This window comes from Limanda limanda, chromosome 11 (genome assembly GCF_963576545.1).
Source record: "Limanda limanda chromosome 11, fLimLim1.1, whole genome shotgun sequence".
Lineage (NCBI taxonomy): Eukaryota > Metazoa > Chordata > Actinopteri > Pleuronectiformes > Pleuronectidae > Limanda > Limanda limanda.
The window spans coordinates 10,896,821-10,912,645 of record NC_083646.1 but is presented as its reverse complement, the minus strand read 5'-3'; the positions used below and the strand labels follow the sequence as shown (position 1 = coordinate 10,912,645).

General features: G+C 39.5%; 2 protein-coding genes across 2 annotated transcripts; both read right to left on the bottom strand.

Annotated features, from left to right (window-relative positions):
* Positions 1 to 5,977: 5,977 nt before the first annotated feature.
* LOC133013735 (early activation antigen CD69-like) lies at positions 5,978 to 11,539 on the bottom strand. The gene is made up of 7 exons (XM_061080775.1): positions 11,371 to 11,539; positions 10,026 to 10,118; positions 7,829 to 7,933; positions 7,475 to 7,561; positions 7,091 to 7,242; positions 6,894 to 6,991; positions 5,978 to 6,388 (listed from the first exon to the last, which is right to left on the bottom strand). The coding sequence occupies exons 1-7, from the start codon at positions 11,456 to 11,458 to the stop codon at positions 6,268 to 6,270; spliced, it is 744 nt and encodes a 247-aa protein (XP_060936758.1). The 5' UTR covers positions 11,459 to 11,539; the 3' UTR covers positions 5,978 to 6,267.
* Positions 11,540 to 11,910: 371 nt separating this feature from the next.
* On the bottom strand, positions 11,911 to 15,521 carry zgc:92606 (uncharacterized protein LOC100000242 homolog). Its single transcript, XM_061080792.1, has 5 exons — positions 15,337 to 15,521; positions 13,932 to 14,021; positions 13,653 to 13,731; positions 12,997 to 13,115; positions 11,911 to 12,382 (listed from the first exon to the last, which is right to left on the bottom strand). Exons 2-5 carry the CDS (start codon positions 14,019 to 14,021, stop codon positions 12,317 to 12,319), a joined length of 354 nt encoding a protein of 117 aa, XP_060936775.1. The 5' UTR covers positions 15,337 to 15,521; the 3' UTR covers positions 11,911 to 12,316.
* Between the last annotated feature and the right edge of the window lie 304 nt (positions 15,522 to 15,825).

Here is a 15,825-nt window from a genome sequence, read left to right as displayed (position 1 = left end):
AGTGAAGTTTGCCAACCTCTACACTGTCAAGAACTCTATAAACCTTAACTGTTCATTATATAGTCTTTAATAGTAAATATTAAGATTTCTAATTGAACTAGATCTAAATGAGACTGATCTTAATCAATAAATTGGCTATCTTTTCCCTTCTATGAAGGGTGGTGCCCCGCGAGAACTTAGTCAAACTAAAGATATGATTTAATATTAATATTTTAAATATTAATGTTTTATTTTTCTATTTTTGATAACCAAATTTATTGAACGCCTAAAGGCACACTAGCTTATGGTATCACTCCTAACCATTATTGCACAACATTTATGGTGCAGCCCGTGTGAGGCAGAGTACAGTTGGCAAAACTTCATGACTATGCAATATTAATGTGTTTTTCAGAAAGAACTGAATTTGGAATTTGCAGTCAAGCTAAAGGTTTGAATTCAATTCCACTAGTCTGCCACCGGAGTAGACATTCAACCGTATTTACAAACAAGTGCATTGTGGTCTAAATTTAATTTACTCATAAATTAAATGTTTATTAATAATTAATTATTAATAACTACCATTTTAAGTCCCCATACTGTTACACTAAAAGATTGCCTGTTGCTAATAATTCTAGTTGAATGTTCGTTGTTGAAATTTTGAGAATTTCTTTTAACATTTGAATATCACATATTCAATGTTAACTGGTCAAGCTGCGAAATTTCCTGTAACTATTAAATGCTTTTGAATTAAGACATATCGTGCAACCGGCCATATGTAACAGAGCTTGTACCTAGCTGCTACTGCCTAGCATATCAGCCAAAGTTGGATAAAGAGAACCTGAGAAAGAGCCACAGCGTGCTTCCAGCCCTGTGAATTTATAGAATCCCTAACTCTTACTGCCTTGCATATCAGTTAGTGCTATTAAAAGTTTGGTGAACTATTTAACACACCATAGTTTCGGTTAGGCTTGTGTAAGATAGAATCCACACTACAAGGTGTCTGCCATCGCGACACAAAAGCCAACCACACGCTTTTGATTTATAAACTTAAATCTAATCCTTAAATTTCAGTTTCAACAATGGAGAACCCCTGTGTTGAACAATTTGTTTTTTCCCTAGCACAGAGCCTGACCCCTGGCTATCCTGAATTCATCAGCAAGTTGAACTTCAATGAGTGCATTAAAGAAATAGATTCACTTCTTAATGACAGGTGTGATGCACAAACAGCATCAAAGGGCCCATTGTTGAGATGTATGATCCTAAATTTCCACAGGCAAATCAACCTTGCCTGTCAGAGCAAAGCAGCCATGGAACAGGAGGTAAATTCCCTGAGAGCACAAAATGCTTTTCTCCTCCAGGAGGTCCAGACTGCTAGTAAGAAAACTCTGCACTATTTGGAAGACCTGCACTCAGCAGAGTCAGATCTAATTTCACACAAGGAGGAATTGTTAAAACTTAGAATAGAAGGCGCGGCCTCACATCAGTTTTTGAACCAAAGTGATTCTGGTTATTCCGATTCAAACTCCTCCGATAGTGTACGGTTAACTCCCTCTTCACTCCCAAGATGGGACAGAATCCCATCTGACCCGAAGTCTTTGGGAATTAAGTCACCTTCTGATCCTCCACTGACAGGAAGAGGTAACAGCTTCCTAACTTCCCATCTCACTGACTCTGACACATGTAGTTTATCCTCAAGAACACATTGTGCCTCATACACTTCTCATCCACTGATGCATGACACATTTTTTCGTGCACAACTCTTGAAAGGGGGGACTTCAACATTCCAAAATGTTTCAGCAGCTCCCCCTCAACCAGAGAGACCTGTAGCAGGTGATGCACGCAGCCGGACCCCACAGTGTCCGCGCTTCGAGTTGCTTGAGTTTCTAGCTAAAGATATTGAACAATTTGATCCAGACAACTGTGATAACAACATTGATAATTACTTTAGGGAACTAGATCTCAGCTTAAGCGATGTGCCAAATGCAACAGAAAGAGAGAAGGTTAGACTTGTGTTAAAAACCAGCTCTACAGCTGTTCACAAGTTTATTCAGTCACTTCCTTCCAGCGTCGCATGTAACTACACAGAGCTCTGTCGAGCACTAGTCGAAGAATTCTCTTCTACTCCTGATGTGATAACAGCCATTGTTACAGCCTCCCAAATTAAACACTCACGTCGTGAAAATCCCAAGGATTATTTCAAACGCTTGAGGCATGTTTATTTTCAGGGAAAGAACACACCAGGACTAGAAGAAGATCCCACCTTCAAGACTATTTTCTTACGTAACTTACATCCATGTATACGCACACACGTTGTACTGATGACACAGGAAGGAAAACCTTCAATGCAGCAGATCAGGAAGATGTCACAGGTGGCTTGGGAAACTGTTGTCTCTGTCAAGGCAGCAGTTGGTGCAACCGAGCCTGTCAGAACAAACATCAAGGTGTCAAATTTGTCTGCAGCCTCAAAGCGCCCCCCTCACAACAAAAGAAGGGGGGGTGACAGCAAGCAGCGTGGGGACACAGAGTGCAGGCGCTCTGTTCACCACCTTCCCAGAGATCGGCATTCCCACAGTAGAAGCTGCAGGAAGCCGTACTCTGACATTCTGGCCCAGACATATTACAACCACTCAGAAGATGACGACAGCATCTCTGAGTACAGCTCAAAATATGGTTATGACCGAGCACACAGTGACAGCGCCTCTGAAGTCAACTTAGAGTCTGGCCCCGCAGAGCGTTACAGCCCCGAGCCACGACACAGGCGATCCAGAGCTCGACCCTCACGCTCATAACCAACACAGTTAAACACTGTACTGACAGTCAGTAGTAAGTTTAATGCAGTTAAAATAGGAAAACTGTTTTGTTAGCAACAGCAGCAAACTCAAAACCTTAATTCTGATTAAAACTTACATACCACTGCCAACTTTGTAAATATGTTTGGATCGACTACTTTCATTCCTCAATAAATGTAGTCCATACCACACAGGTTATTACATTAGCATATTATTACAGAAACAATGATACAGTCATTTGAATTTTGAGATTTTGAAAATTATGACATCCTTCCGCAGGAAAATTGTTAAATCTAACAGATACGACTGAGTACTACATTGAGTAAGACCCAATGAGTGAACAAAACTCTTGGACATTTCAAAAATGACCTTATCATTGTACGCGTCTCTCTCTACATCTTATCTTACAATTTACAAATGTCACATTTTCTGTTTTCTCCTTAAACCTAGTGAAGAGCACAGGTTATTCATTTTGTACTGTTACTGTAACTCTGAATGATTTGTCTAATTTGAATCTTGCTTAGCTAACTAGATAGTGTATACAAATGCCCAGATGTTACAGTCCAAATGAACTGACAATTGACTTTTCCAGCTTTGCACTAAACATGTTCAAGTACGCCCTCAGGAACACACGTCAGGTGCGATCCTGACGCCGCAAGGGGGATGTTGGGACATGGTTTTTGTGCAAAAAGGCAGGCCTCTCTTTCAGGCCTGTATTGGAAGTCAAAACCTGAGAGCACATGGCCTTTGTCTTGAGAAAGCCACAAGCCGCATGGGCTGGAGAATACTCAATCTCCCAGAGTGCAATGTGTTCTCTTTGTACTGAGAAGGTCAAATAACTCCGTCTCCCAGGAGGCAACATGTCCCCTTTGTTTCAGCATCTTCGCACATAGGTGCGAATATCTACCAGGGTCAACTCCAATTGGTCAGTCTGGTCCCATGACCAAGGGGCAACCGGGTCTATAAAAGATCAAGGCTCCCCCAGAGTAACTCTCTTTCTCCAACCCCTCGGAGGGCCGAAGGCTGCTCCAGCAGCGCTCTTCTCCACCGACCACCACTGAGGACAGCAGGCCGCTGGCCTTTCCTCCTGCATCGGCGAGTGGAGGAACCGGATTCCTCCAGCTCAAATATTCTCTTTCCAACAACTGGAGGTCAAAGGTCGAGCTTCCAGCTCATCTTCTCAAGAAAACCTCCACGCATCTCAAGCTTCTTCTAAACTCCTTGCAGCGACTCGGTGTCCTGCAGGTAAGAACTACGGCTTCAATAAGCAACTGAACTGCACAGCTCAACAGAACCGCGGAAGCAGAGACCACACGAACCAGAGACTTCAAAAGCCTGAACTGCTAACCGAACTGCACAGCAACTTTCTCCCTGTCCTTGGACTGGTAACATAATCTGGGCTTAATAATTTTACTAGGCTAAGCAAGACTGTTTATTTGATTCTGTGTGGTGTTTATAAGTTTGATATATGTGGTGATATTGTGTTACAAGTTAAATCAAGGTTAATGTAAGTCGGGCTCAACACAGACCCTGCCATTTTCTGATTAGCATTCTCACAGATCCCGCATATCTCTTCACCTACTTAGCTACGTCCCCCGACCAGAAGGAGGGGGGGGGGCCTGCTAGCTTAGAGATCTTAAAAGATCACAGGAAGGTGTGACTCTCTTTGTTAGCCACCAGCGAGACCCTCACACACACACACACACACACACACACACCCACACACACACACATCTTTATTAGTTAGTATATTGTTTAGTAATTGGTGTTTTATACTTATTATGTTTATAATAAATGCTTTCTTTTAACCTTGTCCTGTCATTAATGTTGCATAAGTGAAGTTTGCCAACCTCTACACTGTCAAGAACTCTATAAACCTTAACTGTTCATTATATAGTCTTTAATAGTAAATATTAAGATTTCTAATTGAACTAGATCTAAATGAGACTGATCTTAATCAATAAATTGGCTATCTTTTCCCTTCTATGAAGGGTGGTGCCCCGCGAGAACTTAGTCAAACTAAAGATATGATTTAATATTAATATTTTAAATATTAATGTTTTATTTTTCTATTTTTGATAACCAAATTTATTGAACGCCTAAAGGCACACTAGCTTATGGTATCACTCCTAACCATTATTGCACAACACTTGTCATCCGCAGAATTGTAAGATAGAGTGTGAACAGTATTACAGAGGGTAAGCACAATAAGCACACCAACCTTTCCAATAAACAAATGTTGTTGCTTATAATTATTACTAGTAGTGACATCTGTAGAGGCATGAGTATGACCAATAGCTATATCTGCATTCTTTATCAAAATGGCACAGCCTAGACATTGAGAGACAACCCATTGCATGAGTACGTTTACTTTTAATTCTTAAAGTAAATTTAAAAGTAAGTACTTTTTACTTAAGTACTAAACTTCAGTACTTCCTCCATCACTGTGTAAGTGTTACACATCCTACACATACATAACATAACATTTTGGGGAAATATGTTAATTCACTCTTGGCTGCTAAGATGATATATAGATATAGGTAAAGATGATATAAAGATGGATGACACGTCTCCAGTTTCTCCCTGTATCCAAAAGTGAAGCCAAAATACCCAGGATACGAACGCCGCCATCTTGTGCAGAGTCTGCATTGTAGAGATCAGGGGGTGGAGCCGCAGTAGGGAGGTCTCGGTGATGCAGCTGTCAATCATGGCGTTTCACTCTGTTTTTATTGCATCAAATAACTCATTAAAACCAAACTTGTTGTAAACAAAGAAATAACTGAAACAGCTTTCGTTGTTTGTACAAATTAAACAAACAATACATAACTAAATTAATGAGCTTCAGGCATGCTGGTCGGGATTGTGTAACTATTCGATGAGGCAAGCTGTTTTCCAGTCTTTTGGGGTCGTATATTCTCATATTTGCAAGTAAGAAAGGGTGAACTTCTCAAATACAAATGATAAATACAGTAGAAAGTGGAAGTTGTGCTGACTCACTTTAGTTCTTACTCACAGCACAACATGACCTGAAGAATTTCACTGAAATAACTTGCAAGGAGAACAATCTCAGTTTCTCTATGTAGACAACAGTGCAATTATTCCTGCAGTATTATTCTAGAGAAAAAAGGTGTGTTCTTTTTATAGCAAGATAAAACATATGTAGCAGTAATACTGTATATAATAAGCTCAAACAAATTGAAGTAGAGACATTGTACTTGTTAGTTAGATGCATGATTATTTTATATGAAAATAAAACCTTGTTGAAACAAGGTCCACATTAAGGTTCAAATGATACTACATGAGGCTGCAAGAAGATATACGTTACAAATCCACAGGTGTTAAATACAAAACAGCTATTGTGGAAGAAGCTTTGTCATTTATTTGCCGGATTCTACTGATTGAAAAGTGGAAAGAGAAATGATGCGACGTGTTACTGTGGAGGTGATGCTTGCAGACGGAGAATGCGTTTGCTCATTTCTCTGTTGAAAAGGCGACGCTGTCAGGCCGTCTTTTCACAGATGAAGTAGGCTACGCTGGTGCAGGATGAACTGATCCAGTTCTTCTGGGGTGAACCTTTCAGGAGGCCACAATCCCCACGGGATGGTTTACCTTCCCAATAGCTGCAGTGAAAAAAGGATTTTCACAATAACATCATATTATTGGACATCGTGGTTATTCATAGTAAGGTGGAGAGAGAACAAATCCTTAGTTTTTTTTATATATTGACACATTATTAGGGACACTTGTTCCCTCCAATACAACAGCCATGTCATAAAAATTACGTTCAATTTTGTTAATAGTTTGGAAATATTTTAATCAAATTATATACCTAAGTTGCGAGTAATATACATTTTTTAAGTACACCAGAAGTCACATTCAACTATGCTAAAGCTATCACACACTTACAAACCGTTGTCAGGTGCAAATTGGGGTAGATTATCTTGCCCAATGACATCGGCATGTGAAATGGGGGAGACGGGGATCGAACCGCTTACATTCTGGATAGTTGACGACTCAAGCTTTATAAATAATCTCCTACAATCTGATCCAAATTTTATGGAGCCTGAAACTTGAAAAAGAGAAAAGAGAACGGAGCGAGACGGCTGAAGAGGAAAACAGATTCACCTGTCTCCCAGTGCAGTGTTGTCGACCCATTTCCATTGACTTCCAGTACGCCTCAGCCCGATCCAGAAATATCCGTTCGTTTCCCCAGTCAGAAAAGTCTACGGAGGAGTTACACAGTTACACAAATACGATATTACACAACCAAATCATCACCAGGGAATGAAGCGAGCAGGACAATGAGTTGATTTCTGTTCCACCTGAACACTCTGGCTGGTGATGACGGCCAAAGATCCTCCTCCGGCAGTGCAGTTGTTCTTGCTCATGGACCAGTTCAGCCTGACGGTGGAAAGGTAAAAGCACGTCTTTTCAAACAGCAGCCATCCATCACCACACGGGTTGCAGTCAACCTCTGCAAGAAGAGACAGAAAACTTTCAAAAGACGTTGATATTTTTTAACAAACTGATCTTACTCAGCTGAATCTAGTTATAAATTCAATGAAATTTCCCGGGTTCTTTAAAAACCAAGCACATGAACAAGCTTCCTCTGCAACGCAAAAAGCAGAACTATCTAAAAGCAAAAACACTCATCTTTTGGTTCTCATTGATCTACATGTTTCTTTTCTTCCTGGCATTGCACTCACTCTGGGCCTGAATCTTGGGGAAGTCGTTCCGGCATTTGCCTTTTCCATCTTCCCCAGTCCCTTGGCAATCTGGGGATCCAGTTTGCACTAGAAATCAGAGCAGAGTGGGAGGAGTTGTGAGGGGAAAGAATAAAGTCTTCAGGCTGCAGCTATTCAATCAGCCACAGTTCATATCCCTTAAAATAATTTTAAAAACATGATAAAAGCAACATGACCCTGTCAGATAAACTATTGTCCATATTCTTTTAAATCTAAACTGTAAGTTACAGCTGCAGTCCTTTCAGAATCTGCTTCTAGACAAAAGAGGTTTGTTTTGAAAAACACTGACATGAATTCAGATCCCAGGCTACTCACGTTTCACACTGAGGACGATGACGGCCAGCAGCAGGACGAGGCAGATCATTGTGAGGAATAACCAGCCGATACGATACAGACGTGCATTTCCCTCGGTCTTTTTGCCTGAGTGAGAAGACATGAATAATGTTAGAGGAGATATTTCAGTAACCACAACAATCAATAAATCAATTTTTATTTGTATAGCCCACATTCACAGATCACAATTTGTCTCATAGGGCTTTAACATGGTGTGACATCATCTGTCCTTAACCCTCAACAAGAGTAAGGAAAAACTTCTAAAAAACCCTTTTAACAGGGTAAAAAAATTACGTAGAAACCTAAGAGAAAGCCACATGTGAGGGATCCCTCTCCCAGGACGGACAGAAGTGCAATAGATGTCAAGTGTAGAGGAGAACATCACCAAGATACAGATTTTAGCAGCATTGATAAGGGTAAACATTTTGAAGGATAACTGAAGGTCAATGAATTGACAACACACACCAGCAGCTGAGGCCTACCTCTCTCCCCCTCCAGTTCAACCGATAACTGGGATGACAAGTTTTCCTTGGCTTCCTCTTTTTTATCCCCTCCATAATTGCGGCAGAATTTAATATACTTAAAGAATGATGTCCAGGGATTTTTGAGGAGGCTTGTTTAATCCGTCCTGCTTCCTGTCCTTTGAACTGAAGTCTGCCTGCAGCAGTGCAGTTTAACCACAGACCCCTCCCCTCCTACATCTTGTAACCATAGCAACATATCCGCCATTGATACCTGTGAATTAAACATGTGGAACAGTGCTCAAGTTGTCCTTCAACTCAACAGAACTTTGACTGAAACTCTCTTTGCTTGAGAATGAGCATGAGTGAGAGATAAAGAGGCACAGGCAGATAGTGTCTGTCTGCAGACACGGTTCTCCAAAACAACAGATTGTTTCATATCAGAGATTACAGTGCAGGAAGTCAAACAAGGCCCTGCTCTAGAAACTTTGTCTGCTCTGTCCACACCTCAAACCACACGAATAAAAAAATGTTAATATATTTTTATCTCACCAGGGCATCATTTTCAGTTCTTCATACACGGTGTGAAATACAATAACAACAGAACTTCTTATAATCAGCAGGATCATGGTTAGATTTTGATTCCATTTCAATGAGACACTTCCAACTTTTAATTTTACTGTTGTAAAACAATTAAATCAAGTTGTGTGTAATTATAAATATAGTCTATACAATGTTGGAATATTTTTAGAATCTCTGAAAATATTTCATTTAAACAATTTATCAAACACACCAGTGGATTTTTTTTTTAGTTCTTCATATACCATGCGTCTCTGACCATGTTTTCATTCGACAGACAAAAAGAACAGAATTTTCCATTTACAGTATAATGTAAACACATATTATAATCTGTCACAGTAATAAAAGCAGAAGTTAAAAATATAAACATTGCAAATGACTCTGCATTATTTAAGTGTCCCAGTGCAGCATGACAGTGTGAAACTGAGGCGGCACGCCCGAAATGCGTGATGCGTCAGAAGGTTTCGCCTGTAAAGAGGCAGTTTTGACAATTATTTTTAAATATATAAACTCTGCACAAAACTAATACAGCAAACCAAATGTTTTAACAGAAAGAAATTATATAACTGTGGTTTTGTATTTGCATGTTTACATCTGGATAATAAATTGTGCTTATATAGTCAATAGTCACTGAAGAATGGATATAAAAGATAAACCCGCAATTTTTCATATTCAGCATCTGTAATATCATTCAAATACATGTTTTACATAGGCAGATTAATATTTCAAAAAATTTGAATATACTACAAGACAAGTTACTAGGATATATTGTGCCTGTACTGCATAGATATAATAATGTATGTGTAAATATTTAGTACATTCAATACGTCTGTATCCTAGGACTCAAACAATACGAGACATTATGTCTTTAGTCAACATGTTACAGATGATTAGATTTATGATATTATTTAAATTTTTTCTCATTTCCTATAGATTGCAGCACTGAGACTAAAATGGTGGAACATGCACAATTATTCACTTTTGTGGTCAAGTTATTGCAAAGCTCTTTTTTAAACTTCAACTTAAAATGTAGGTTATAATGACGAAGTTGTTTTATATGAAGGGTCCAAAAGGGTCAAAAATAAATAAATGATAAATAAAATAAATAGACGCCAAACACAACTTATATAATAGTGTACCTGCTTTGGCTGGAGAGCCACCAAAAGAAGCTTCTGCGTAGATGTCCTCAGCTGGAGTTTGCAATGCAGCGTAATGGTCTGGTTGTCCTTCCTCTTAAAATAGACAAAAATACACACAGAAATTTCAACATTACATCTCAGACAACTCGAGTTGCCTCTGAATGTTAGTTTCCATTTGAACCCAAATACAACAAAATCAATTGTGTATTAACATCAGTACATCATACGGAAGCGTATTGCATTCACTTGAAAATGAAATAACAGAGCATCAATTTTTAAAGATAATTGTGTTAATTCAGAAAAAAGCCCAGATTTTTTTCAAAGGAAAATTATCGCTTTATTTCTGAAAAACAGGGTTGTTCCCAAGAATGACTGAGATCGTTGTAATGTAATTTTTTTTATAAATCCTGCTCTATTTTTCTGAATTAACCTAATAGTCTACTGTATAATACCACGAGAGGCTCTCACTTCCATGGAAATGTCCCACCTGTTGACATTTATCCGGTTTTACCTTGTTTGGGGTTTGAGACATTTGGAGACACGCGTGTCATTAAGTGTCTTAACTCGGTTGACACCGTACTTATAACAATACAGCACTGGTAGAGGGTTGCTTGACAGGGTTATTTAGGGCAGTCCTGCCCTAAGGTTATTAATTTGTGTCCTCTGTATGTGGCCGCAACTTCACAGAGAGTGGAATTGTCTATTTGATCTGTGAACAATTTATAAAAATAAGATTCGGTTCCAAAAATGATCAACAATCTTAATTAGACTAATAAATCAAGTCGATCCAAACAAATAAATTCCGTACTAAGCTATATGAAGTTTGTTTGTTGCACAATTTTTTAATAACAAAACAACTTAAAAACCACATATTTAATGTTTATTTTTCACCAGGATAATGTACTTGATAAAAGTATTAAAATTGAAAAAAGAAAATGAATAAAACAAAAATCAGGGGGAAGGGTTCTCATCTCAGAAAAACATATTATTTTTTCTTTTGTCAAGTTGAATGCAATACGCTTCCGTATAAGACACACCAATGCATCATTTAATTTCTACATACAACAATTTATCTTAGTCCGTGTTTTCATGGCTTACAAGTTGTGAAATTGATGTATTAATTATTTAATTCCAAGTAGCTGTGTAGGTAAGTCTGGGATATTTTGTATACATGTGTCCTTATGTTATTTATATGTTTTTTATCATCAACTTGCCAATTTTAAACTAGCCTTCTCAGCTGAATCTGGCGCATTTACATGATAGACTTGTACTGCACGTTAATGAATTTGCATTGTCCAATTTAAACAAATACACAATTTAATCTAATTAATACAATTCTTGATACCTTCAGCTTTGACCTCCACCACCAGTTTACTTGCGCCTTCACCATCTCCGTTTCTCTTCTTCTCCAAGGGGACCTCCTCCAGCTCCATGGCTCTTCTCTTCTCTTCCTCTAACTTTCGATTCGCCTGAAAAGTCTCTCAGATACGGCTCGTCAATTATGTTATGTAACTTTTCAGTCAGGCCGACAAGAATGCTGATGAGTTGTCAAAATATCACGCCCCTTGGTTTGAAAAAAATTAAAATAGCCACAGAAGTTCCAAGAAGTGTCCAGCGAGTGTGGTTGAGACAGGACACTTCCCTATTAAGAATTTCTTTCTTTGTCCTTCCTCTACAACACGTGTTAGGTTGAAACGTGACATTTTGCACTTGTCTGTACACTAGTTAGTTTGCTTACCAAGCATTTTAAGTATGATCATGTGTAATGTTTGAATCGTTCATTGCATTAAACACCCCAATCTCAATATTCTGTGCACCAACAAAAAGGTTTTGATTTCAGGTGTTTCAATGTAACATCTAAAGCCACAAGATAAACAGAACAGGGTATTTTTATGTATTTTCCTCTTTATTTTTCACAAAAGTTCAACATTAATTTACAAAAGAAACAAAATACTATTTGCATTAAATACAGGTAACTGAGAAAGATAACGAGAGCTCTCAACATATTTGTAATAACTTCCTTTTATATGCCTTTTTTTCAAACTTCCTTTCTTCTTTCACCACCTCAGCTGTCCACATAGCTTAAAGTTTAATAAAACACATGATGCTCCACCCAAAAATACTGATAAAGGAAAATGTCTTTCTTCCACCATGTACTGTAGTTACTGATCAGAACTAAATATCATAGAGTAATAGTGAGAGTGAAACGATACAAGTGGACTTAAGTCTATTCCTCAGACGGTCACATCTTCTCATTGGCTCTGTCTCTTTCTCCAGTCTTTTCTCCTCCCTCAGGCACCGTACACGCTCTCATTACTGTAGGTCATGTAGAGAAACAGGTCCTCTTCATGGTGCTCCTGGAACAACAGAGCAGAGCATAAGGCATGATGTAACATTTAGAGCAGTTGATACTGCAGTTAAATGTGTTTTTTAAGCAGTAAACTAAAATATATGCCTGGTAATCATCATGACATTTATATTTGAAAAAGGAAACACCCTAAACCACCACATTGTTTACTATTCATGACTACCAGCCCGGAAAAATAGTTATAATACTAATTGGAAATTAGGTGACCACATTTTTTTTTTTATCCAAGCAAAATATATTGCATTTAATTTAAAAACTACTCTAAACACATGTTGGCTTAATAACTTGATATCCTTCAACTTGTTCATCATACATGCTAACTGTCCTTTTTTTCAACCACAAACTGATGGTGTACATAGCACATTCAGATTGAAACCGAAGGTCATGGCTTATTTAGAAAAAACTGAAGTCACACTGCTGACTAAACAGATTATATCTGGCACACATTCTTGGTATGCTGGGTTCAGGGAAAAGGGTGAAAAGGACACAATGGTGTAGATATAAATTCATGTTTCAGTTAAGGGCGGGACACTGATCTGCAAATGTCCGTATATGTTTGTACACCTGCTCGTAATGTGTCTGTTGGGAGGGATCTTCAGTTACCTCATATACGGCAGAGAGAGGGGAGCTGGATGGGGGAAGGGAGTTGTTGACGAAGAAGAAGAGCGCTTCCTCCGGTCTCAAAGACACACGCTGGCGGATGAGGAAGCACAACTGACCCACTAAAAAAAGAAAGAAAAAAAGATAGAAAGAAAGAAAGAAAGAAAGAAAGAAAGAGAGAGAGAGAGAGAGAGAGAGAGAGAGAGAGAGAGAGAGAGAGAGAGAGAGAGAGAGAGAGAGAGAGAGAGAGAGAGAGAGAGAGAGAGAGAGAGAGAGAGAGAGAGAGAGAGAGAGAGAGAGAGAGAGAGAGAGACGTCAAACAGTGATACATTACTGGACGGAGGAGAAAAGCAAGTCATGTGCTACTACCACCATAAGGTGGCGGTAATGCATCTATGATAGAATGTGTGTGTGTGTGTGTTTACACTGTATGATGTTTAAGGGATCCATACCGACAATGATCTTGTGTTTGTCACTATTGGCCGATGGAAACTGAGGATTGAGCTGTATGAATTTTGAACAGGTGCTTTTTTTCTACTAAACTGGATATTCTGGCAGGTCAAGTTTTTCTTGTGATGTGGAAATCTGTAGCATGTGGCTAGCTGATAAATGTTAATTTAGAGGGTTTTTAAACCTTTGCATGTGTTAATGTATTTCACCTGTTAGATCTGAGGGCACTAGGTATTTCTTCTTGTCCAGTTCAGGGGCCCGTGACCTCGAGGCCCGCTCCACAATGATCTGGTAAAGAAAATAGCTCAAGAATAAATAGTCATCATTAACATATTAAAAATATAAACAGTCAATAAACTCCAAATGAATAAAAAGAACTTGCATCAAATAAAATTCATCAAACATAATGTTCTACTCCAGTTTAATTGACTGAAGGTTGCTAACAGTAAATTTATCCTTATACAAAATAAGGCAGTGTTCACACTCACTGGGATCTTGTCAGGATGTTTGGCCCGAACTCTCTCTCCCTCCGCTCTCCTCACCTCTAGGGGCACTGTGCGCTGATACTGGCTAGCCATCTGGAAACAGAACACAAGAAAAAATCAAGCTCCACACAATAGAATTGCGTACCAAGCAGACAAAGGCGAAAGAGGCAGACTTCCCCGAACACTGAATTCATTCAACAAGTGATACTAACAGAGTATCAGTTTGGGACTTAACGAGATGCAGATGCCTTTTAATCAAGTGTTTGAGGTGTCTTCAAGAGTAGAGGCTGAGTAATATTAGATGATTTTGCATTATTGTTGGATTGAGTAGCTACTCTTGTATGTCTGGTTTTATTCATTCACTGTCGCATGGTTAAAAATCTAAATTAGTTATTTAAAGCACAAGTGGACATGCAGGATGTTGGCAATAATGCAATGAATAATCTACAGTTTTTCCAAATACTGTTACTTTTAAAATGGTATAAAGGATTGTTTCAGTATGTATTATTGAGTGACATTCAAGTCACATTCTGCAAACAAACAAATACCTCTCACCTCATTCCCCCCCTATTCAAAGTCTATTGGAGAATCAAGATATAGAAAAACAAAAACGCCCCTTTCTAAAGCCTGTGTTTGGTTTGTCTATTCCTGACTACTGTAGAAACATGGCAGCTCAACATGGCAGACTGTGGGAGGATCCACTCACGATGTTGACACCAAAGGCTCCTCCCAAAGCAACAAAGACCCTAGAATCCTACACACTGGACCTTTGATCTATTCACAGTCAAATAGATCAAAGGTCCAAATAAATATCAAAATAAAGATTGGAAGCAGCCCTAACTAAAGTTCTCTGGAAAATGTATGTTAAATATATAGAGATATGTATTTTCATAAACATCATTATATGTTAAACAAACATTATCCCCATGTCATGCGGTCAAACACGTGATCCTCATATCAGAAGAAGCCCAGAATCACCATGTTCACCAGCGTGACACTGTTTACTACTCGCTCTGATGTGAGTAAACAACATCTAACAATGAACAAAACAACAACAACAAAACACATCCACACAATATCCCTTCAGGATCAGTCCCCGGCGGCGGACACCGTGTTTACACCGGGCTCCTGTGGTCACGATGACACGGGGTTGTTATGATTAGAATCGTCGTCATGTGAGGCCACGTCACCGTTTGACTGCAGCAGCCCTGAGGTTCAGCTAACCTGCTTTAAAATCGGTGAATTGTCTGAAATCAAACACAACAACCACACGAACAAGTGCACCTGCATCATCCACATACGCGGAACCCAACACCCCGGGGCCTGGCTGCGAGAAACAGATACGAAATCGGCTAAAAGAGGCTGGTGCTAACGGCTAATGGCTAACGCGACGTAACTGCCCACATACCTTTAAACCAAAAGCTAAGAAATGGATTCCGTCTAAAACAGGACAAATGCAGACGTAGACCAGTGATCCCTCAAGCTGTTGACTGTGTGAAAAACCCAAATGCTGGATGAGCAAAGTCAGAGTTCACACATAACGAGGAGGAGATTCTCTGCTCGTTTCCAAGATGTCGACTGCTCCACTTCTTCTGCTCAACGACAACAACAAACACAGCTAAGCCCCGCCCACCACATCCTGGACCAATCCGCTGCGAGTGCGGAGATTGACAGCGGGAGTCTGGCCATTCAGGAGGATCTACGTCACCACTTGCAGCGCGTTCATTGGCTGAGCCTTAGTCTCCTTGCGACCTCTCTCAACCAATGGCTGTTGTTGGAAACAGGACCAGCCCCCCCCCCCCCCCAGCACTCCGGCCGCGCCTCATCCAGGCTACGTGCTCGGCGTGCACGTGTGTGTGTACAGTTCACGTTGTTCTGTAAACACTTCCTGCTGCCG

What these genes read in the sequence shown, in the direction of transcription:
- LOC133013735 (XM_061080775.1), bottom strand. Translation starts at nt 11,458, where the DNA reads ATGGAGCTGGAGGAGGTCCCCTTGGAGAAGAAGAGAAACGGAGATGGT. An exon ending in GGTGGAGGTCAAAGCTGAAG is followed by an intron (nt 10,119 to 11,370) that starts GTATCAAGAATT and finishes GTCTATTTTAAG; the next exon opens with AGGAAGGACAACCAGACCAT. An exon ending in TGGCTCTCCAGCCAAAGCAG is followed by an intron (nt 7,934 to 10,025) that starts GTACACTATTAT and finishes CTTCTCACTCAG; the next exon opens with GCAAAAAGACCGAGGGAAAT.
- zgc:92606 (XM_061080792.1), bottom strand. Translation starts at nt 14,021, where the DNA reads ATGGCTAGCCAGTATCAGCGCACAGTGCCCCTAGAGGTGAGGAGAGCG. An exon ending in AACATCCTGACAAGATCCCA is followed by an intron (nt 13,732 to 13,931) that starts GTGAGTGTGAAC and finishes TTTCTTTACCAG; the next exon opens with ATCATTGTGGAGCGGGCCTC. An exon ending in AGTGCCCTCAGATCTAACAG is followed by an intron (nt 13,116 to 13,652) that starts GTGAAATACATT and finishes TTCTTTTTTTAG; the next exon opens with TGGGTCAGTTGTGCTTCCTC.